Here is a 22,006-nt window from a genome sequence, read left to right as displayed (position 1 = left end):
TGTGGGCCGCATCTGAATGGGCCTCATACCCCGTGACAATAGGGGCCCACCTGTCAGCCCAGTACGTTTTAATCGTCTTGTTCCAAGCTGCTTCGCCTCTGAGGCCGTTCGCCCGTTCGTCGCCATGAGCTTGGCTTATCCGCTGCTCTTCCGCCTCCCGGGCCGGTGCTCCCTCGCGGCGGCGGCACTCGCGGCGGCGTCTCCGCTTCCCGTGTCGGTGACCTTATCGGTTTCGGCTTCCGCGGATGGGCGTGGGGGCGAGCTGACGGCGCGGGAGAGGCGGCTGCAGAGGAGGGAGCGGCGGGAGCTGCGGGCGACGGACTGGAAGGAGGAGGTGCAGGAGCGGCTCATCCACGAGCCGGCGCGGCGGCGGAAGAAGCCGCCCAAGAGGTCGTGGCGGGAGGAGCTCAACCTCGACCTCCTCGCCGAGCTGGGGCCGCAGTGGTGGCTCGTGCGCGTCTCCATGGCGCCCGGCACCGACTACGTCGACCTCCTCACCAAGGCCATCTCGCGACGCTTCCCCGAAGTCCCCTTCAAGGTTTCACTTCATCTCCCGCTCTTGCTCATTCGTTAGTTTGATTGTGTTGTAGCTGCCTCTAATCAAGGACGGCTCTCACGAGCATTTTGCCCAACACTTATTTTAGGATTTAGGAGCAATATCGCAGTACAGTAGTCGTGCGGCTGTTATAGTTTCGTACTGGGTTATTATTGGCAGATTTATAATCCATCCATCCAAGTCAAGAGGAGATTGAAGAGTGGCACAATCAGTGTCAAATCGAAGCCTTTGCATCCTGGGCTGGTCTTTTTGCATTGCACCTTAAACAAGGAGCTACATGACTTCATCAGGGACACCGAAGGTTGTTATGGCTTTATTGGGGCTACAGTTGGTTCAATGTGAGTACCTCCCTGGGTCTTTTCCATTCATTGACCTTTTTTCTTTTTTGTTGACACATTGTTAGTTTTCATAACTACGGTCCTTGTTTTTAGGTGGCTACCTTCATATTCTTTGCTGGAAATATTCAGTTGTTGATTATACACTAGAGTACTTGACCTTACATTGCATCTCAGCTTGTAACTTTTTTGAGGAAGACTTGAATCCATAGTGGTTGCTCTGGGTATGGACATTATTTGCCAGACTTAATTGCACAGATATCCTTCAACCATAGCTAGTGACCAACATGCACAACTAAGCGTTTCCTGAAAACTAAAAGCTTCTATGAAGATTGGGATATTCCTTTACAAGGAAAATGATGATCACAACATCTATATACTGCTACAATGATCATATCTCCTTGTAGTCTATCCTATTTATAAGTTATTTTGATTTTCATCTCTTGTACCTGACCTGGTACTAATATAGTAATATTCTCACTATGCAGCAAGAGGCAGATTAAAAAGCCAAAACCAATCCCAATTGAAGAAGTTGAATCAATTATTAGAGAAGAAAAGGAGGAACAAGAGAAAGTTGATAGAGAATTTGATGGAATGGAGAACATGGCAAATGTTGAGTCATTCAGTAAACCTGTTGAAAAATCTGAACTTATGTTAATGAATAAGATCAAGAAGCAGTTTAAGAAATCACCTTCAAAAGGTGGCACCAGCCAGCGAGCTTTTTCAGCTGGTGCTACCGTCCATGTTCTCTCTGGGCCTTTTGAAGACTTCATTGGTTCTATCCTGGAAGTGAATCTCAAAAACAAGAAGGTTGGGCAATTAGATATTAATCTTAGTAAACTAGTTGTATGGTGATTTTCCAATGCCTTCCGGTATTGTTTGGCTATCTAAGACGTGTTAACTCTCACAGGCCACTGTCCAGTTAACACTCTTTGGGAAAGAGAGCTTTGTGGATCTAGATTTTGATCAAATTGAGTCGGTTGAAGTGGACGACAATGATAGTAAACTGTGAGGTATGAAAATGCCTCTAAATCCTCATTTCTGACTTTGATAAACATGCTATGATTGTGGAGGTAATCAGAAAAGGACATCTAGCTTTTGAAGTTGAGTAAATAGGGCAGCAAAGGAAATGGTAGATCTGGAGCATGTTTTCTCACCGGTTGGCCAAAGATTGTATGATGATAGAAAACACATTCATTGTTATTGCACTGCTTTGATTTGTGCTCCGCCATTTAAGTAAACATCCATTAGACACCATATAAGTCTTTTCTGCATGTTCATATAAGTAATAAACTTCATGATTCCATCATATATCAAATTTCTTCTCTTTATGATAATACTTTAGCTCCTTCATAGTTTAGCTGCAGGAGAGCAGTTTCTCACTTTTTGTTTAATGTCCGAGCAGGCATCTTGTGTTTGTGCATCAGTACCGATAGCTTTTAACGACACTCCAGGTCTCCAGCTGGAGATTGGGCTGAATGAAGCAGGGACTTGAATGGGTGGAAAAGTGGACTGTTGAAGAGCGAAGTTATCAGCAAACTGTGAGCTGGCATCAAAATTTGACCAGTAAGTTCTGAGTTCGGTAGCATGCGTTCTCTTCCACTGAAATTGAGTCATTGAGATGCAACCTCTCTCTTTCTTTTGTCAGGTGTTACTAAAATACAAGTTTATAAAAAAGAGTTGAGGATGCTGGATTTGAGAAATCATTGACTTCCCACTAGATTGCTCACATTTGGCCTAAATGTAGAAAGTGGACATTTCAATTTTGTCAGTCCCGTAGGTTATTTATTTCATGTTTTATTTTTTGATGAGTATTTGGATCATCATGCACTGTGCATGTAGCAATCTGGGCGTTGCTGGCTTGCTTCGGATTGTGTGTGTGTACCATGGCAAACAGAGATTGCTTTGTCGAAAGAGACCCAACTCTATTGTTTAGGCCAAAAGCTTACGATTACGAACAAGACAAGCTTCGGCCTTTTTCACTTTATCTTTTCCGGCAGCTTCCATAGATCTGTTCTCGAAATGAAATCCTAAAGTGCTCTTGCATGGTCATCATCTTCAGCAAATTATTTGATGGGTTCCTATGGCCACATCCAAGATCTTCCCTGGTTATTTATCCTATTTACCCTGCTACCTACTTATTTGAATCAGGAAATGTTACTGGTTATTACCGAACGGTGATGATACATTCAATTCCGAGTCCTCTTGACATGGTTGATTACTTGAGAGAAAAAGGCGATCTAGATTAAGGAGCAGCAGTGAAAGTCTACGAACGGAGCTAGTACGGTACGGTACTACCACTACCACTGTTCTTCACCAATGAGCTGCAGGTCCAGCTCCAGCATGGCGCCCACCCAACGAAGTGACGAACGGCCGGAGGTGATCCGTGGACCGCGGCGCCGCGCCGTGCATCGGCCTGTCACGGTCGGCCACCGCGCGGCACGAGGTAGACCCGGGCGCGCACGACGGCGCCGTTCCCCAGCCGGAACCCGGGCGCCACCGCGAACCCCACGACCATGCCCGCGCCGGCGCGCGGGGGCGCGCCGGCCACGCTCTCCATGTACTCCGGGTGGAACTCCGCGCCGCGTCCGGCCTCGAAGTGGCTGGGCGGCGGCTCCAGCGCGAACGCCAGCAGGTGCAGCATCCACACGGCCTTGGCCGCGCGCAGGAACTCCCCGTAGAAGGGCGTCCGCGGGTGCGTGCCGCCGTTCACCGCCCGCCGGTGCTCGCCGTCGCCGAGGATGGCCTCCTCCACGAGGGGAGGGAGGAGGGCCGCGAACTTGGTGGCGGCGTAGCGGCCGAAGGCGCAGGTCGGGAGCACGCCCAGCAGCTCGGCGGGCTCCATCCCGCGCATGTCGCGGAACTGCGCGTACCGCTCCCGGCGGAACGCGGCGGGGTCGAGCAGCGACGAGAGGGAGCCGTCGAGGTAGAAGGACTCGTGCTCGAAGCCGCCGAGGAGGCAGCGGGTGACGTGCGCCTCCAGCGCGTGCTTGGCCAGCTGCGGGGAGGAGACGGGGATCTTGGTGAGGGACCGGGTGGCCGCCGCGACGTCCACCCCCGCCGCGCGCATCAGGTGGAGGAGCTGCGCCGCGAAGGCCCGCGTCGCCGCGCGGGCCTGCTCGGCGCAGGTGGTGAAGAGGTCCGCCGTGGGCGCGCCGCCGGGGCCGTTGGGCTTGGACGGGTGGTGGCGCCCGTTGCGGCGGCTGGTGGCGGCGGCGAGCTTCTCCTTGAGGCCGTCCACCTCGGCCTGCTTGGACTGGAGCTGGCGCTGGAGGTCGTCGAGCGCGGCCTCGTACGGCGCGACGGCCTCGCGGCGCGGCGGCGCGGAGGGGTTCGGGGGCGGGATGTGGCCCGCGGCGGCGGAGCGGCGGAAGCGGTCGCGGAGGCGCGCGAGGTGGCGGAGCTCGGCGACGACGGCGGCGTCGGCCGCGCGCATCTTGTCGGGGTCCCAGGGGCAATGCGCGCCCTGGAGCGCGGCGTAGGCGCGGCGCACCCCGGAGACCGCGTCGAACACCTCCGCCATCAGCGCCTCCGCCGCGTCGCCTTTGGCCGCCTTGCGCTCCTCCTGGCCCCCCTCCTCCCAGATCTTGAGCTTCTCCTCCTCCTCCTCCTGCTGCTGCTCCTGGTCCTCCACCTCCGCCGCGGAGGGGGAGCGCCGGCACTTTTCGCTGCTGGAGACGGCGTCGGCGAACGGGTCGTCGTCGTCGTCCTCCTGATCGCTGTCGACGGAGTCGCGGATGTAGTTGCAGGGGAGGCGGTTGGAGAGGCAGGAGGTGGCGACGCGGTGGATGAGGTCGCCGACGGTGACCGGCTTGCTCGCCATTTCGCCTTGCGCTGCTGCTCCGCCGCGCTCCCTCACTTGCGGGTGCTGCGGGCGGCTGCTTGCTTTGAGAGTTTGAGTGCGAAGAGTGTGTGATCAGTGTGGGGGAGCGGAGAAGACGCCGTCCATAGTGCGCCAAAAATGGGAGTGTGGGTGGGTGGGTCGTGGATTTAAGAAGGCCAACCCGACACAGGAAGCCAAATTCAGGAGGCAGATGCCCCTGTGGGACGCAGCGTTGGGCAGATGAAGACAAAGTCAATGAGCTGGGAGCCCTTTGTGCTTGTTCAATTCAACCTTCATCCGCATCTACCATCAATTCTCCCCCGAATAGAAAATCTACTGCGATGAGATGCCAAACTTGTTTGATCCTCGTATAAACGCTGTTTAACCAGAGATGTTTACTCTGAATCTCTCATGCCAAACTTCTTTGATCCTCGATCTTGTTCACAGTGTCCTTTTTTCACGTTTCCCCAGCTTTTGTGTGTTGTGATGAACTGAATTCATGTAATCTCCATCTTCTTTTACTAGTAGTAAAATCAAGTAGTAATCATCGAGGCCAACTGAAAACTTTCTCACAGCGTGAGCAATGACATGCAAGATGTGTCTGTACTAGTTCTGACTTCCGTATTGTTTAGCATTTTATGGTGGCCCGGATTATACGATTAGCTAGCCACGTGCCTTTGTGTCAGAGGTTCCTAGCTCGGCCCCTTGCGGATCGTGGCCGTGCGAGCACTTGCACAGTGGTCGCTACTAACTCTTGTGTTTGGGCTTTTCTCGAGCATTTATGATCACCCCTCGCGTTCACGGTATCTCGCCGGCCCAAATCATCCAATCTCTTTTTAGGCTCTCCGCAGCGGGCTCTGTAAGCCGTCCGCGATACCATATACAGAGTAGAGATAGAGAAAAAAAATGCCGCAGCGGCACTCTGTAAAGCCTGCGCTACTCTAGCGCACGAGCTCACCAACGCCAAATCGAGCGCACTTCGCGTTCCTGCGCTATAGTGCCACGGAGGACGAAGCCAACCACCCCGCGCCCAACCTGATCGAGCGGAAGGCCGCCGCCAGCCCGGAGCAGAGGACCCTCGCGCCTGGGCGCCGCCACCCTGCCTCGGCGTCGCGGCTGTCCGCCGGGAGCCGAACGCGGCCGGCTTGGGGCGGATCTGGCGGCCGTCCCGTGCGAGCAGGGGAGGGGGGAGCAGGGGAGGCGGCGCATGGCCTCGCCAGCCCACAGCTGCTCCCCGCCGTCGCGCGAGTCACGCGGGGGCGCTGCAGCTCGGCCGCGAGGAAGGGAGGGAGGCGCCGTGGAGAGATGGGGAAGGGGGAGGAGGCCAGGAGGGGAGGGACGCCGCGCGGCAGGGGCCTGCTCCGCCGCCGGCCGGGTTCGCCAGGGGCCCGCCGTCGCGCTTGCCGTCTCGCGCGTGCCGCCCCTGTCTCGGCCGCCGCCTGCCCGGGCCGCTCGCCGCGCCGAGGCCGCCATGGCGCCATGGGAGAGGGATGGAGAAGGAAGGGGGCAGGGCCATGGCGAGCGCCACGAGCGCCCTGCTGCAGGGGCCCCTGCCCCCCGACGCCGCTCGCCGGGGAGGGCCCGCTCGGCCGGCCGCGCCGCCCGCCTGCTCGCCAGGGGAGGGGCGCCCCGCGGCGAGAGCCCCAGCGGGGGGGGGGGGGGCAGGGCCCCTGCTCCGCCGCGAGGTCGCCGGGGGCGCCGAGGTCCAGATGCGGGGAGAGAGAGAATGGGAGGAGGAGAGAGAATGGAAAAGGTAAAAAGAAAGAGATAAAAAATCTGACGTGTGGGTCCCACGGGTGGTAGTTGGTATAGGGAGTGAATGAATGCGGAGAAACTGAATATAGAGAAGAGAATCTCGATGACCAGGTAGGAATATTTTTTTAGAGAGTGAATTTGGAGAGTGACGAGTACGGAGAGCCTTATTGGTCGGACCACTTCATGTCTCCCTAAAACTCTGTCACCTGATGATCAGGAGTTGAGGCTATCCGCACCGCAGCTCGCTAAAGCAACCTGGACGGCAAATATACCGGTGGAACTCCGCACCGTAACACGGTAAACGAACCCCTATCCTCCAGGTCGCTACAGTAGATCGGTAAACCTGGAGGTCCCACCCGCGCCTGTATCCTCTCGAGGTGGGCCCGCGCCTGCTGCCGGCCCCATCCCGCAGAGGAGGCGGAACAGATTTGCAGATGACGATGGAGCCGGGGCGACGGCAGCTCCCTCCTGAAACCGAACGGTAAAAGGAAGTGGGACCCATGGGCCATGCCCTGATCCCGTCCGCTTTAGCGAGCGGTGCGGTGTGGATAGCCTCAGGACCGTCGGATCCCCGCTAATCTCCGTCACAACCATCTTGGGTAGGGTGGGGGGCTAATCGCGGATTAAACCCAAACAAGACCCCACTTGCGGGTCCAATACTCATAGGATTCCCCGCCTCGGCCCACCTGTCAGCGACCGTATCGGCCCATGGAGTCATTGGCTGGTAACTTTTGCAGGGAGCCCATCGTGGGCTTCGACATTTTCCGGACCCACCCCCGCTCGCTTCGAGTTGGTTCGTGCAGGCTCGCCCCGCTCCGACCACTCCACCCGCCGTCGCACGCCGCGCGAGATCCCCTTCCCCGCGCCCCGCCCGCCTCCCAGCACTCCGGCGCGGCCGCGCGAGCCCTAGGGAGGGCTGGGGGTTTATCCGCAGATGCGGCCCCTCCTCGCCCTCGCCGCCGCGTGCGCCCTCCTCGTGGCCGCGGGCGCCGCGGCGGAGGAGGCGAAGAACTCCACCAACAAGTTCCGGCAGCGCGAGGCCAGCGATGACATGCTCGGCTACCCCCACCTGTGAGCGCAGCTCGCTTCTCCCTCCCTCTCTCCCTCTCCTCGCGTCCTTCCCTTCGCGCTTCGCGTGCCGCTCCAGATTTGGAATTGCTGCTGGATCCTTGGGAGCGGGAGCGATCGGATTGTATGGATGATCGTTTCCTGTGGGTTCTCGTGGGAGCGTTAGGATGGATGGAACTGATAAGCTCGTAGTTTCCGTGCTAGTGCGCTACCGATATCGATTTAGGTGTTCAAGGCGCTTAGTGATCACCTGCTTTTTCTTCATTCTAGTATTGCGGTCTTAGTTTCTCATTTGGTCTGTGCAAGCAAAAAGTTTGAATCATCACCTAGGACGTTCCATTTGAAAATGGAAACAAACAGCTGTTGTCTGATTTGAGCATCATGGTCAATTTTCAGTAGCTTGAAATTGCTACTAGCTCTACTCATATTCCAAAATCTACACATGGAATCCAATCGCACCCATAATCTACACAGGAATTAGAAGGAAGAGCTGACAAAGTGAAACTTTTTTTTTGGTTGCATGTAAGACTTACATGATGACTACAGCCTAGTCAGATGGTTTTATAGGTTATTTGAAATAAATGTGGATAAAACTAAATATCACTTGAGGTTTTTGGATTGATTATAAATTATGATGAACCTGTAACATTGTGCTTTCTAACAGTAAGCATCTGTTCTAGTATGTTCCTGTACAGGCCATCTCAGCGAGTTTACTATTAATGTTAACCAGAGTTTTACTTGTGTTTAATTGAGACTTGCTGCATAACACATGGAAATTAAAGCCAAACAAGGAGCAAACTATGTACTTAATACTTATTTAATGCAAGGCCTAGAGCTTGGTTTGTTACCTTAACAAGTAAGGTGCTTACATTTTATGCGTTCAATGAATTTGAGTTAAGTTCATATCTGTAGAAGTGAACTTAGGATGTAAGTTTACTTAGGCTTGTCACAATATTTATACAAGAGTCGTAAGGATTTTTGACATGTCTAAGTACTATTTAAATTGAAAACCTTTAAACACCAGTTAATTAATAGTGGCCGTCTATATGAATTGCTTTATGCACTCAAGAAGTTTATCTATATTTTATCTTATAGGGATGAAGATGCTTTATTGAAGACCAAATGTCCGAAGCATGTGGAGCTGAGATGGCAGACTGAAGTTAGTTCCAGCATTTATGCAACTCCCTTGATCGCTGATATCAACAGGTAAAAGATATTTGTCACTCAATTAGTTAATTTTGGTTTCTGTCTTTAGCGTCACACATATCTGCCTTATCTGGTGATCTGTCAGATATCTTTCTCTCTATCTTCTGCTGTTGATGCAAAAACCACGTTAATCATATTATATCTTTTATTTCTTTGCTCATGTGAGGATGAAATTATTGCTCCATGCATTGAAACTCTGTCAGCTTCACAACAAGCATTCTGTAACTACCTGTGTTATATGCAAAATTAAATAAGGACAGCATTTTCATGACCGGACTATGATGTTTCTTCTATTTGATTTTTTGTCCCCCCAAACCACCAGCCAAATGGATGATGTATGCAGTTTTCATGAAGTTTATTTTGAATATGTCAAACACACATTTGCCATTCTCCCGGCTAATGTTTAATGCATTTTCTTTGATAAGATATCATTATAGAGACACTTGTAATGAACCTTTTTCTGCTGCAGTGACGGAAAATTGGAAGTAGTGGTGCCATCATTTGTCCATTACTTAGAAGTTCTTGAAGGCACTGACGGAGACAAACTGCCAGGTGCTGGTTCATTGCTATGTTGCATTCTTACCTCTTCCTCACAGATTATGGAAAGAAGTTTCATCTGTACTTAATTAGTGTCTGTAATGTCCTAAGATCCTTTTAGCTCCTGACAAAGTTTTAAGCAAATTTCTCTTGTTAACATGGTAAAATAAATTGGTTTGGTGTATTGTCCCTGTAAATATGTATTTGTTGTATGCTTTGCAGGATGGCCTGCATTTCATCAGTCAAATGTTCATTCAAGTCCTCTTCTATATGACATTGACAAGGATGGTGTGCGGGAAATAGCTTTGGCAACTTACAACGGTGTAGTAAATTTCTTTAGGTAAGGAACTCTACGAAGCACAATTTTATGTATTCCTGTTAAATGCGGCGATATTTATTTGTTTGTTATGTAGGGTATCAGGTTATATGATGATGGACAAGCTTGAGGTACCTCGTAGGAAAGTCCGTAAAGATTGGTATGTTGGACTAAATCCAGATCCAGTTGACCGCTCTCATCCAGATGTTCATGACAATTCAATTGCCAAAGAGGCTGCTTCTAAGGAATCTCCCACAATAGAGCAAAACAAATCAGGTATCCAAGAATATGCTATGGGAATGTGTTCTTGTAGTTAATTATTGAGAGAAATGTCTTCATTTGTTTTTTTGCATTTCATGATAAAGCTTAACTTATAGTTGTGTAGCTCCATGGATTTCAATTAGCAGAGCTGTGCTGAAAATTGGAACTTGCTTCAAGGATAAAAAGAATTGCATGGATACTGTACCAGTACCAAACTATACTAACTGATCTGTATAATGGACTATCTATGACATTTTGGTGATGTAGAATATGTAAGAAACATCCATTTTGATGTGATTTATTTATGTTTATCATTGTAGGAAGTGTGGAGGGAGGTGAGGCCCAGAAAAATGGATCTGTGCAACAACACTCAGTTGAAACAAAACCTAATTCTACCCAAGCACAAGAGAATGTGGAGTTGTTGAATATTGTAGACAACACTCATTCTGGGAGCGTATCTAGTGTAACTACTGCAGCAGAGAATACATCACAGACTCAGAGACGCTTGCTTCAAACAACTGACAAAAGTGATGATAAAACAGGAAGCTCAAAAACTCATGAAAGTGATTCCGGAGCAAAAGTAGCAGCCACTGCTGAAAATAATGAGCCTCTAGAGGAAGATGCTGATGCATCATTTGACTTGTTTCGGGATCCAGAAGATCTCCCCGATGAGTACAATTATGATTATGATGACTATGATGATGAATCCATGTGGGGTGATGAGGACTGGAAAGAACAAGGACATGAGAAGGAGGAAAATTATGTGAGCATAGATGCCCACATCTTGTCCACCCCAGTAAGTAAACCTTTTATTTCCTTTTGCTTATGTTTTTATGTCCATTTCGTAGATAGATCTGAGTTATTATCCACATTTTTTCTACAGGTAATTGCAGATATTGACAAAGATGGTGTACAAGAAATGGTGATTGCTGTATCATACTTCTTTGATCGCGAGTAAGACTTCTTTCTTTGCTATAAACACATCTGGTGCATGTTACAGATGACTTCTTAATTAGACTTCAGATTCATAATTGAAATGAGTTTTTTAGCTTAAACTGTTTGCCTGTATACGTGAGTTTGAACTTGATTGACCCTGAATAATGAAAAAAAAACATATGTATTTTTTATGTCCTATGGTAACATTTACAATTTGTGTCTCAAGAATAAAATCACAAAACTTTGTTTCTTCATTGTCATGGTTGATCTCATTCAGGTCGAACCTTCGCTTCTCTGAATCATGCTTTATCACCAGATTTCATTTTTTCCTTTTTACAAAACTAGTGGGTACATATTTTATGGTGATGAAAAATGTACTAAACTAGGTGTTTGTTAGTGGCATTGTGTTATCTTTCGTGCCAATGTTAGGTGTTTGTTAATCTTACTTTTATGATTGGAGACTGTTTTCTTAACAGAACTTGCTACCACAAACAAACACTTTGTGATTTTTTTTTGACTTTCTTATACTATTAACTTGCTCCTTTTGTTGGCAGATATTATGACAACCCAGAACATGCAAAAGAACTAGAAGGAATTGACGTGCAAAAATATTTTGCAAGTGGTATAGTTGTCTTTAACCTTGACACACGGCAAGTCAAATGGACTGCAGATCTTGATTTGAGCACAGATACTGTAAATTTCCGTGCTCATGTATATTCCTCTCCAACTTTGGTTGATTTGGATGGTGATGGATATTTGGACATCCTTGTTGGAACCGGTTATGGCTTGTTTTATGTTATTGACCATCGTGGTAAGTTTTTATCTCATAATATTAATGGTTCACAAAAGCAGCTTTGTTCTGAGCTAGTGACCTATTTTTCATATATTTTGTACAGATCAAGTTCCCAGATTATAGCTTTCTCGACTAGAATAGTGATATTTATTGTTGTAGTTACAAATACTGGGGTATAATCCACACCGGTAAAGGGTAGGATGCACCAGTCCGCTGGTTTGTGTTCCTGGCTGAGCCACCAATTTAGGATCTGTTCCGTGGCTGGACAAAAAAAGAGTTGGGACCAAGTAATTTGTCCCCTTGTAAAACAGAAAACAAAAGACAACCGAACAGGTTAAATCAAGTTTTGCTGGTCTATGAGAAAAATCGCATCGGTTTAAAATAGGCAAACATAATAATCAGTTTTATATTGGTGTGTACTACTGACTTCTGGTTGTCTTCGGTGTGTGGTGTTGGTGTATTCTTTCTTCTTAATGAAATGACACACAGCTCTCCTCTCAATCAGGAAAAAAATATATCAGTTTTGTAGCATGCTATTTTTCTTTGGAAATTTAGACTGTAATTCACTGAAATTCTCTCTAGAATACAATGAATTCCCACCCTTTACACCGGCTGCCTTCTGTGCACAGTACACTGGTAACTTATTTCTATGTTAAGCATCCATATCCTCTTCTTATATTGTTTTGTCAATTAGGTAAGGTTAGGAACAAATTCCCCCTTGAGATGGCTGAGATCCATGCACCGGTCATTGCTGCGGACATCAATGATGATGGCAAAATCGAGATGGTTACTACTGATTCCCATGGAAATGTAGCAGCATGGACTGCAGAAGGCGATGAAATCTGGGAAGTGCATCTAAAGAGTCTAATTCCACAGGCAAGTTTCACTTGTTTCTTTTGTAAGATGTTGACGGATTGTTGCTTTGTAATTCCTGGTGTCTATAATGTATGGCAAGGCACCACATGGCTTGTGACTGTCTGTACAGTGCTATAGCTGCATATGCTTTCACCACAGCATCTCCTTTGCTTTATATTTCTTTCATTACTTGTCTACAGATTTTAAATTGCAATCTGATTATCATTATAATTGTATCATATGATGACAGCGACCTACCGTTGGTGATGTCAACGGAGATGGGCACACTGATGTTGTGGTCCCAACTGTGTCGGGAAACATCTATGTTCTTAGTGGAAAGGATGGCTCAAAAATTCAACCTTTCCCCTATAGAGCACATGGAAGAATCATGAGTCCTGTTCTACTGCTTGACATGAGCAAACATGGAGAAAATGCAAAAGGGCTAACTCTTGCTACAACATCATTTGACGGTTATTTATATTTGATTGAGGGATCAAGTGGCTGTGCAGATGTTGTAGACATTGGAGAAACCTCGTATGCCATTTCTTCTTTGCTTTGCAAGATGTTTGATATCATTGTTGAGGATTGGATACTAGACTTGGATAAAAATGGGCTGATTCACTTTGGCAGGTACACCATGGTTTTGGCTGACAATGTGGATGGTGGGGATGACCTTGATCTTATTGTTACCACTATGAATGGCAACGTCTTCTGCTTTTCCACTCCCTCACCACACCATCCTCTCAAGGTACACAATCTGTTTTTGTATGTCTTCATTTTACTTCACATTATTCAACTTGGATAGAACATAGATCTTTTGGTTAACCTTTTGCAACTTTTGCTTGAATATTGTTTAATATTTCAGAATCACAAATTTTCTTCTAGATTTTTATTCTTTTACTTTTTGGATGTTTAAACTTTAAACACTTGATCAGCATGTTAGGGAGAGAATTTCCCTTTTTTTTCCTTCGATCAAACTTCTCATTCTAATTGATGGTAGGAATGGAGATCATCAAACCAAGGAAGGAATAATGCTGCATATCAGTACAACCGTGAAGGTATTTATGTTAAGCATGGCTCCAGGACCTTCCGTGATGAAGAGGGCAAGAATTTCTGGGTAGAGTTTGAGATTGTTGACAAGTACAGGGTGCCCTACGGGAATCAAGCTCCTTATAACGTGACGGTATATTCTCGCAAACCTTATTTTCCACAGAAAAGAAAAATCTCACAGTCCAAAGTTTCACCTGAGGAATAAGCAACATATGTGCGCTGACTTCAACTACATTCGTTTTATGTTTCAATTCCAGGTAACTTTACTTGTTCCTGGGAATTATCAAGGAGACAGGCGGATTGTGGTCAGTAGTGTGTATCATCAACCAGGGAAGCAACGAATGATGCTTCCCACTGTTCCTGTTAGAACAACTGGAACTTTGCTCCTAGAGATGGTTGATAAAAATGGGCTGTATTTCTCTGACGAGTTCTCACTCACCTTCCACATGCATTACTATGAGCTGCTGAAGTGGCTTGTGCTACTGCCGATGATTGGGATGTTTGGCGTTCTTGTCATCTTACGGCCCCAAGAAGGCGCACCATTGCCATCATTTTCACGGAATATTGACTAGTGATTAATGCCAGGGCCCGTTGAAGCAGATGAAACGACTAAGAGTTTCCCAACATTCCCATGACAGGGACTTGTTGCCTTGTTTACACTGTAATATACTGGAGAGTTTAATCTGCACAGAGAACCTGCATTGTATTTGCTCCCCAACAGTTAACATGTTCAAGGATTATAGCTTTACAATAGATCCATTCAGTTTTGCCGATGAATTTTGTACACATTTGAACCACTTTCTAACTGGTGATGCATCAGATTGGCTCATCCGAAGCTCGAACCTGTTGTCACTGTACTGGTCTTGTGCTCGATTATCTGCTGAGTGGTGCACTTGAAAATGGCATTCTTGTTGCCTCGCCCCCCTGCCCCCTGCCATGGAAGTATGGAACCCTTGATCTGTCGATCTGGAAAGGACATCTACAGAAGTGACCAGATTATTTGAGAACTTGAACTAAAAATATGCAGCACAAGTTTAGGTAGTCTTCTCCGTGACAAAATGGGGATTCCCATTGCGTGATACAGACACATACATACGGCAAGTGCATGACATGAATCTCTAATTTTGATACGAGCAACCTCCCATTTGGCAGCAGTTCAGAAATCACAACTTCCAGGCTAGTTACAGTTCCGAACCAATCACCCAAGCAACCATCATCTACAGGCTACAGCCTCTGTTTGGCTTACGAGCTACCTGACTCCTGAGCACCCACTCGTCGCTCCGGTCATCTGCCACGGCGGCGCCGGCGCAGCGCGGCTCTTCCCGGCGGTGGTATTCCCTCCGAATGGCCCACAGCACCTCGGTGCACCGCCGCATCGACGGCCGGTCCTTCCTCGCCGTCGCGACGCACTGCGCTGCCAGCGCCAGCATCCTCTCCACGGCCGTTACCGACGCCGGGCTCCGCCGCATCCTGGGGTCCATGGCCACCACGGCTTCCCCTCCTCGGCACTTCTGCAGCGCCTGCATCGCATGGCAACGGCATGACTGTGAGCACAGCGCAGCTCTGCACTGTGTATAATCCTCGACTCGTTTCGTTTCTTACCCATTTGGTGGTGAGCCGGGCCTCGCCGCCGCGGCTGCGCTCGACGGGCGGCCGGCCGGTGACGAGCTCGACGACGAGGACGCCGAAGGAGTAGACGTCGCTCTTGTCGGTCAGCTGGTACGTGCTCAGGTACTCCGGGTCCACGTACCCGGCGGCGCCCTTCGCCGGCGTCGCGTCCGAGCCTGAGCCTGTGCCTGAGCCCGAGGCCGAGGCCGCCATCCCCAGCAGCCCAAAGCCGGTCACCTTCGCCGCCAGCGCGTCGGTCAGCAGCACGACCGACGACCGGATGCCTCCATGGATGATCGGATGCTCTGCAACTCAACGTCACATCACGTGAGTTTCAGAGAATCAGACAGGTCCATTTCCTTTTCTGGGTCACCAATGTATTCACAGCATGGCAATTTGGCAAAGATGATGTCACAGTTTTATCTGAAGAACATGTACCGAGCAGAGTTCATACCTTTGTACTCGTGCAGGTAGGTGATGGCATGAGCGACGTCGATGGCGATGCTGAGCCGTTGCACGAGTTCTAAACCATTTCCGCAGGATTCTGAAATGTTTTCGCATTGCGAAACCCCGGTAGATCAGTATCCTCCTAGACTGACAAATGATGCTACTTCGATACAGATACAGATACAGATACAGATACTAAAACAGAACTCAGAGCAGAACAATTTCTAGCATTGTGGTATACTGCAACAGCAAGCATGGTGATGAAAAATTAGCATAATCTATTGGATAATCTGTGGCAAGAGATAGGGATGCATACCATCCAAGTGTTCCCTCAAGGAGCCATTGCTAACGTACTCGAGGACAATAAGACTGTCATTGTTGCGCTCGAAGAATCCTAGGAACCTCGCCAGATTCTGATGCTCAATATTCTGAAGAGTCTCAAGCTCCCTCCAGAGTTCAGCTGTTAGATACTGACCGTTCAACTGCGGCGACAGAGGAGCTAGTAGTTATAGCCACTAATCTAGCTAGTGCTCCTGCAATTTACATGCTGTATGAACAATGCAGAAATATGCCTGTTCTTCGGTTCCTAACCTTTCTGACACACTTGACGGCAATCTGAGACCCATCCTTGAGTTTTCCTCTGTACATGGTGCTCGAACCTCCTTGCTTTATTATGTTCTTTTCGCTGAAATTTGAGGTCGCCTTCGATAAATCAGCAATTGTGAGCGCCCTACATTCTTGCCCTGATCCTGCTGCTCAATTTGCAAACATTCCACGCAATCAGATTTAATTTCATATTTGACGATTTTAGTGCTGGTATGGTGCTAAATTTGATCAGAGAAGCTTGCTTCAGTTCAGTTCAGCCATGATAGAGTTCCAATTCAACACAAGTCAGAATCAAGAAGTAACCGACTGCAGAAGAGGACGGAAACCTGAATCTATGGAGACATGGCACTCTGTGGTGCCTCTGCTCTTCACCTCCTCTTCCTCGGTCTTGACTGGGACCCGCGGCACGAAGCAGCTGGTGAACGCGCCGGCGACCCGCTGCGCCGCCGCCTTGAACGAGCCGCTGCTGCTCACCTGGGAGGACCGGGCGCTGTAGGAAGAGAGCTGCCGGCCGTGGACGTTAGGGGAGAACGGCGCCCGCCCACGATCGAACGAAGACCGGTGGCCGTGAGCGCCGGCGCCCCCTGGGAGCTCGCCGCTCCTTCTGCTGCTGGTGGTCGACTGCCTCCTCGATGCTGCCATGAGGGGAAGCTCTCATCCGGTGCCGGCTGGTGGCCGCTTCATCTCGTGGCCTGCAGCCTGCAACTGCAAGTGCGTTGATATGCAGATGCAGCTATGGGGGCGATGACTCGACGCTGTTCAACGGAGCAGGACATGGAAGCCGATTGCTGGTGGCTGTTGCTGTCCGGCAGCTGCTGGGTCAACGGAGCACGCGGCACGCCTCGATGACCTGAAGGTCATTGCTGATCCCAGGTCTGGTTTCTCGAGAGTCCCAATGGTTTCTTGAGAAGGTACACCCATGACCGAGTTTTACAATTGCAGTGTGAATTCTGGTTGGATAACATTGGTCCAAGGATATTGCATGTGATTATGTGATCGAAGCATATTTTTTTTTACGAAACGGAGAATTATTGATCGGTCAGGAAGAGCGAAGGATATGCAGTGCGCTGTCATGGTTTGGTTGGTCCGGGCGTAGTAGCAATCAGACCCGGTCAGATTAATTCAGATCTCCTTCTAAAAAAAAGATTAATTCAGATCTAATGCAGCGGGTAATGTATAGCATTATCTTGCGCAATCAGGTTTGCGGATAGGACAACGAACTGCATACTTTTCTGGTCCAGTTCAACGAAACTCTCAATCGAAATTTGTGCGTGTCAACTCTCAATCGAAATTTAGTGAAGAACAAACAAAGGGAAACGATGACGATGAACCTTTGTTACCTCTCCGCGTCTTTAGTCCGAATCAGTTGCACCAATGTTTTTTTTTTGGCGAGGAATTAACAAGCGTATCTACTTCAAGAACGTACAAATGATTTTGTTCGCTGCATTCAGGCCATTGGATCACACGATCGACGGTCGGCCAGTCACGGCTCGCGCTTGAATGTCTGGGCGGGCGAGGGCGCCGCCGGAGAGCGTGGGGCCCTCGGTAGCGCCGGTGGTGCTCGGCGTCGCCGTAGGCCCGGAGGTTGTACTCCTCCGTGCTGCCGCCGCACTGCACGTAGGGGCTGCCAGTCTCGGCCTCCGGACAGCGCAGCTGCGCCTGCCTCTTGCTGCTGCGGCGGCGGCGCCGGCTGCTCCTCCCGGCCGCCTCGCGTTCCATGCTGCTCCGCCGCTGCGGCCTCCATCCGATCGATCACGCAAATGTTGGTACGCTTCAAAAAGAAACTTAACAATTCGCATGTCAGATTTGTCACCGACGACCGACCTATCTATTATATAGACGCGCTTGCCTTGCGGCGATCTGGCCGCCATGGCCATGCATCCCTCTCTCGTCCATCGATTAGTTGGGTTGATGGATTAGGTTGCCCATAAGCCCCAAATGAATCACGGAACATAGCTTATATGCAGAGGTGCAGCCAGTACATTCTCAAATTGCACGCTCCAAGCCACAGAACAAAGCCAATACATTCTCTCCATCGACCAAAGGGGAAGACATTAGCGCATACCAGTCTGCCAATAGGCATGACGGGATGAACTTAGATATTCTTGTCACAATTCCCATAACAAACTTTTCAAAAAAAAACAAACAATTCCCATGACAGCATGGTGATAGTATAAGATAGCAACTCGTCAAGGGTAGAGAGAGGGGGCGAAGGAACAAGGGATTCTGCAACAACCACCAAGCGCCTCGTTGAGATTTCAATTTCAGGATGCACGGCATAAAGATTCAAGAACGGTGACCAACATATCTGGTAAGCTCTGCATCTCTATTCCAGTTTTTCTCTCTCGGTCTGGTGTCGTGTATCTCAGTACAAAATGGAGCAACGCATGTACATGTTTACTCCAGAGGACACAAACATGGTAGACTAACTCATCAACATATGTTTACTCCAGTGTTTACTCACTGCTAGCTGATTTTGGTTGCTACCTAAGATCTAAGAATCATTCACTTCCAAACGCTGCAAAAGTGAAAGATTTTTCTACTCCAACAGTCCAACTGCATATAGTCGCATGTGTAACCTGCAAGACTACCCCAACTCCAACAGCAAAAGGAAAGAACAGTTGTCCAAGCAATTAAGATATTTCAGATTTTCCCTAATTTCTCCGCAGCAAAATGACAGCCGACCCATCTCAAATTCGACTCCCCTACTTTCTGGACCTGTCAAGCAAAGCTGAATAGAATTACCATGCTAGTAAAGAGTAAAGACAATTTCGGCTTTCAATTGAAAAACATAAATAACTGTCACAATAGACTGCTGTTTGCAGCAAGAAAAATCACTATGAAGAAATGTAACCAATCTATATGCACACAGACAGGATTCGTAAACTGCCAAATTATCTTCCAAGACAGGTAATGAAATGTGTTATTGTAGTCGAATTTTTGAGGGGGTTAATATAACAGATTTGGATCTCCCATTCCCTTTTATAAGTATAAAACTAGGCAAATATGTTTGTGCGTTGCTACGGATAAAGTTGGTATAAATATCGGATACGTATAGTTGCATGTGCGTTAATTTGTAGAGATCTATGTGACTCACATGCGGGATGGACTAAGGCCCACCTGCCAACGACACAATGCGGACTAAACAAAAAATTTAGATGGAAATGTAATCTAAAAAAAAAGATAGAAACGTTACATGCTTTAGAAATATAGGCAAATATGCCTGTGCATTGCTACGAACAAAGTTGGTATAAATATCGGATACGTATAGTTGCCCGTGTGTTACTTTGTAGAGATCTATGTCGAGTCATGGACGGAAGGCTGGTCCGACTTGCATACGGGATGGACTAAAGGCTCACTTGTCAATGACATAAGGCGGACCAAACCAACGGACAAACCAAAAAGTTTAGGTAGAAATCTTACTTTTAGAAATAGGTAGATACTATAACTGATTGTAAATTGATGTGGGCTGGATTATAGAAAGCAATAGCCAGTCTCCATCCATTTATAAAACCATTTTTTATTTCAGGGAACTATAACTGATTGAAGATACTACAAACAAGGACCTCTGCAACCATAATATAACCGTTTGAAAGGGAATCAAGAATCTGGTTCCAGATATAATTATATTACTGGTTGTGTCCTTTCTTTGGAAATTTACAGGTGCAATGCAGCAGTGTCATTATGGAAAACCCAATGAACAAGGTTGACATGCACCCAAATCATACACTAAGGTTACTTGCTCTTTAGTGAAAAAAAAATTCTGTAAAATGGTAACATATAATAATTACACCTATGTGCAGAAAGTAAAATGACTTTCAAGGATCACATGATATTATTATTACCTTTTGGAAGAAGATCTAGAGCCCTTATTCTTCTCTTTAGAGTGATGCACATCGTTGCCATCATCTTGATCGTTGCCCTCATCTAGACTTGCATTTATGACGTTTGTAGCCTCTGCCCTGTTCAGGCTGGCCAATCTATTTGGAAGAAAAATGTTGTAGTAATACTTGGCCAAATCCATTGTTCTCTCCAACTTAAACTGCTTCAAGGCAATCCTCATGAAGTCCTCGTGATTGTTCTGAGGAACTGACTTCTCAATATCAGCAAGTTTCTTCTTGTCTTCTGCAGTCCATAACTTCAGAACTCGCTCACCCATTGCATCAAACCCACAGTTTCTGAAAGCATGATCACCCAATTGATACTTGATCCTCTTCCAGGCCTCCTTTACATGAACTCCTGCACAGGCCTCAGATCCAGGATGAGAACATTTACACTTGTCTTCCACTGCTTTCCTCGTCTTCCGTGGCTCCACAATGGGTGGCAGCCTGACCACAGTGCCCATCTTTTGTAAGGTCTCGTTATCATCTCTGTACTCAGCCTTATCTTCCTCAGATGGCCATTAACCCACTCAGGGACAGCAGCTTGATACATGACATGGTCCATCCCAATACGTTTCCTCGTTGATACAAGAAAACTAGATAAGTGACTGAGGTCACCAGCTATCCTCCCAGAACTCCTTGTGCCTTTGTGAAGTATTTTCTGTTTCTGTTAGCATGCAGAAGTGAATTAGACAACAAATTGAGCAAAACTTAAAAGTGGTAGAGAGAAAAGGAAGGCACCAAACAGTAATAACGTATGTTTATCAAGACTGCTCTTGGCAGCAGGATCTGCATTGTATTATTTTTCTTTAAAAGTAAAGATGGGCACAAATGTTTTCAGTCTTATGATAAACAATGTCACACAGGGAATTCAGATCCATGATACAACTGTTTACAACAATTCAGATCTGGGAATTCTATTCTTGCATGACCTTTGCCTGAATGATAAATGATAGAAATAAACCATAAACGAACAACGCCTTTGCCTGAATGATAAATGATAGAAATAAACCATAAACGAACAACGCCTTTGCCTGAATGAGTGCAAGTTCCTCTTTCTACACACCCAATGAAAATCTAACCACGACATAACCATGCAGAAAAACTGTTCCTCCAACAAAGTCACTATAGATCCTGACCAATTGCACCGTTGGCAATGAGAGTGGCAATGAAACCAATAATGCATCATTTTCCAGTAGACTAACCAAGTAGTAGGCATATCCTGTGATAAATCAGAAATCTCAATCAAGGAAATAATGAAATGACATTAACGACACCATAAGAAATACCAATGTAACAACGAAACAACATTAATGACAAGGGCACAGCAGAAGTTGGTAACAATGGCAACAATTTAACAATATCCTTAACAAACACTTTAATCACCACAGCTTCCATTCAACTTCATCCAATAAAACCAACCCCCCATCACTGTATGACTGTAACACAATCATGACATGAGAAGCATGACTAAGAAGATTACATGTAATAACATGGATCATGGAATGTTAATAGCAGCACACTCCATTCGATCATCATAAGCATGTCCAAGAAGTAGCATCAATCAGATCAAACATTAACAGAACCAACACGAATCTTGGTCCAGCAAACAATGCCGTGTCTTATCCTATTCGGACATAAATCTGACATGAGAAGTGAAAGATGCAGATGAACCAATTTCCATCCAAACACCCACAGATCTCACAGTGAAGAAACGATTTCAGGAACATATAGAGACAACTGATAATTCCGTGAACTAACAGTACAGGAGCATGAGTGGTGGCAAGTGGCTAAGTGAGAGTTAGAGCAACTCCAGCAGACCCTCTAAACAGCAGCCTACTATCATAAGTTTAAAGTATCAAACAAAAAAGATGCACTCCGGCACACCCTTTGTTATGCTCTCTATTTTGGAGGCCTCCAAATCCCCTCCTTCACCCTCCATTCCTAAGGGTGTCTAGGGAGCCCTTCATTAC

At 47.5% G+C, this 22,006-nt stretch overlaps 5 protein-coding genes across 5 annotated transcripts; 2 read left to right on the top strand and 3 right to left on the bottom strand.

Moving 5' to 3' along the window:
- Nucleotide 1: 1 nt before the first annotated feature.
- Nucleotides 2–2,897, top strand: LOC120649237 (transcription termination/antitermination protein NusG-like). The gene is made up of 6 exons (XM_039925984.1): nt 2–538; nt 716–894; nt 1,380–1,701; nt 1,802–1,904; nt 2,297–2,457; nt 2,540–2,897. Exons 1-4 carry the CDS (start codon nt 17–19, stop codon nt 1,901–1,903), a joined length of 1,125 nt encoding a protein of 374 aa, XP_039781918.1. The 5' UTR covers nt 2–16; the 3' UTR covers nt 1,904; nt 2,297–2,457; nt 2,540–2,897.
- Nucleotides 2,898–3,038: 141 nt separating this feature from the next.
- On the bottom strand, nt 3,039–5,536 carry LOC120649236 (protein GRAVITROPIC IN THE LIGHT 1-like). The gene has a single exon (XM_039925983.1). It carries the CDS (start codon nt 4,712–4,714, stop codon nt 3,311–3,313), a length of 1,404 nt encoding a protein of 467 aa, XP_039781917.1. The 5' UTR covers nt 4,715–5,536; the 3' UTR covers nt 3,039–3,310.
- Nucleotides 5,537–7,205: 1,669 nt separating this feature from the next.
- On the top strand, nt 7,206–14,329 carry LOC120649234 (protein DEFECTIVE IN EXINE FORMATION 1-like). The gene is made up of 13 exons (XM_039925980.1): nt 7,206–7,540; nt 8,633–8,743; nt 9,213–9,295; nt 9,503–9,620; nt 9,694–9,872; nt 10,178–10,653; nt 10,741–10,811; nt 11,348–11,604; nt 12,281–12,462; nt 12,692–12,975; nt 13,072–13,189; nt 13,442–13,624; nt 13,749–14,329. Exons 1-13 carry the CDS (start codon nt 7,404–7,406, stop codon nt 14,061–14,063), a joined length of 2,514 nt encoding a protein of 837 aa, XP_039781914.1. The 5' UTR covers nt 7,206–7,403; the 3' UTR covers nt 14,064–14,329.
- A 150-nt stretch (nt 14,330–14,479) lies between these two features.
- LOC120649235 (calmodulin-binding receptor-like cytoplasmic kinase 2) lies at nt 14,480–17,107 on the bottom strand. Its single transcript, XM_039925981.1, has 6 exons — nt 16,479–17,107; nt 16,138–16,298; nt 15,863–16,028; nt 15,554–15,643; nt 15,094–15,404; nt 14,480–15,011 (listed from the first exon to the last, which is right to left on the bottom strand). Exons 1-6 carry the CDS (start codon nt 16,792–16,794, stop codon nt 14,709–14,711), a joined length of 1,347 nt encoding a protein of 448 aa, XP_039781915.1. The 5' UTR covers nt 16,795–17,107; the 3' UTR covers nt 14,480–14,708.
- A 1,330-nt stretch (nt 17,108–18,437) lies between these two features.
- On the bottom strand, nt 18,438–20,641 carry LOC120649233 (AT-rich interactive domain-containing protein 2-like). The gene is made up of 2 exons (XM_039925979.1): nt 19,998–20,641; nt 18,438–18,870 (listed from the first exon to the last, which is right to left on the bottom strand). The coding sequence occupies exons 1-2, from the start codon at nt 20,495–20,497 to the stop codon at nt 18,858–18,860; spliced, it is 513 nt and encodes a 170-aa protein (XP_039781913.1). The 5' UTR covers nt 20,498–20,641; the 3' UTR covers nt 18,438–18,857.
- Between the last annotated feature and the right edge of the window lie 1,365 nt (nt 20,642–22,006).

This window comes from Panicum virgatum, chromosome 9K (genome assembly GCF_016808335.1).
Source record: "Panicum virgatum strain AP13 chromosome 9K, P.virgatum_v5, whole genome shotgun sequence".
NCBI lineage: Eukaryota > Viridiplantae > Streptophyta > Magnoliopsida > Poales > Poaceae > Panicum > Panicum virgatum.
Note: the sequence above shows the minus strand (reverse complement) of the source record. Positions and strands in the feature narration are given on the sequence as shown.

What these genes read in the sequence shown, in the direction of transcription:
- LOC120649237 (XM_039925984.1), top strand. Translation starts at nt 17, where the DNA reads ATGGGCCTCATACCCCGTGACAATAGGGGCCCACCTGTCAGCCCAGTA. An exon ending in GGGGCTACAGTTGGTTCAAT is followed by an intron (nt 895 to 1,379) that starts GTGAGTACCTCC and finishes CTCACTATGCAG; the next exon opens with CAAGAGGCAGATTAAAAAGC. An exon ending in TGAATCTCAAAAACAAGAAG is followed by an intron (nt 1,702 to 1,801) that starts GTTGGGCAATTA and finishes TAACTCTCACAG; the next exon opens with GCCACTGTCCAGTTAACACT.
- LOC120649236 (XM_039925983.1), bottom strand. Translation starts at nt 4,714, where the DNA reads ATGGCGAGCAAGCCGGTCACCGTCGGCGACCTCATCCACCGCGTCGCC.
- LOC120649234 (XM_039925980.1), top strand. Translation starts at nt 7,404, where the DNA reads ATGCGGCCCCTCCTCGCCCTCGCCGCCGCGTGCGCCCTCCTCGTGGCC. An exon ending in TTGATCGCTGATATCAACAG is followed by an intron (nt 8,744 to 9,212) that starts GTAAAAGATATT and finishes TTTCTGCTGCAG; the next exon opens with TGACGGAAAATTGGAAGTAG. An exon ending in TTATGTTATTGACCATCGTG is followed by an intron (nt 11,605 to 12,280) that starts GTAAGTTTTTAT and finishes TTTGTCAATTAG; the next exon opens with GTAAGGTTAGGAACAAATTC.
- LOC120649235 (XM_039925981.1), bottom strand. Translation starts at nt 16,794, where the DNA reads ATGGCAGCATCGAGGAGGCAGTCGACCACCAGCAGCAGAAGGAGCGGC. An exon ending in CCATGTCTCCATAGATTCAG is followed by an intron (nt 16,299 to 16,478) that starts GTTTCCGTCCTC and finishes CAAATTGAGCAG; the next exon opens with CAGGATCAGGGCAAGAATGT. An exon ending in CCCGGCTCACCACCAAATGG is followed by an intron (nt 15,012 to 15,093) that starts GTAAGAAACGAA and finishes CATGCGATGCAG; the next exon opens with GCGCTGCAGAAGTGCCGAGG.
- LOC120649233 (XM_039925979.1), bottom strand. Translation starts at nt 20,497, where the DNA reads ATGGGCACTGTGGTCAGGCTGCCACCCATTGTGGAGCCACGGAAGACG.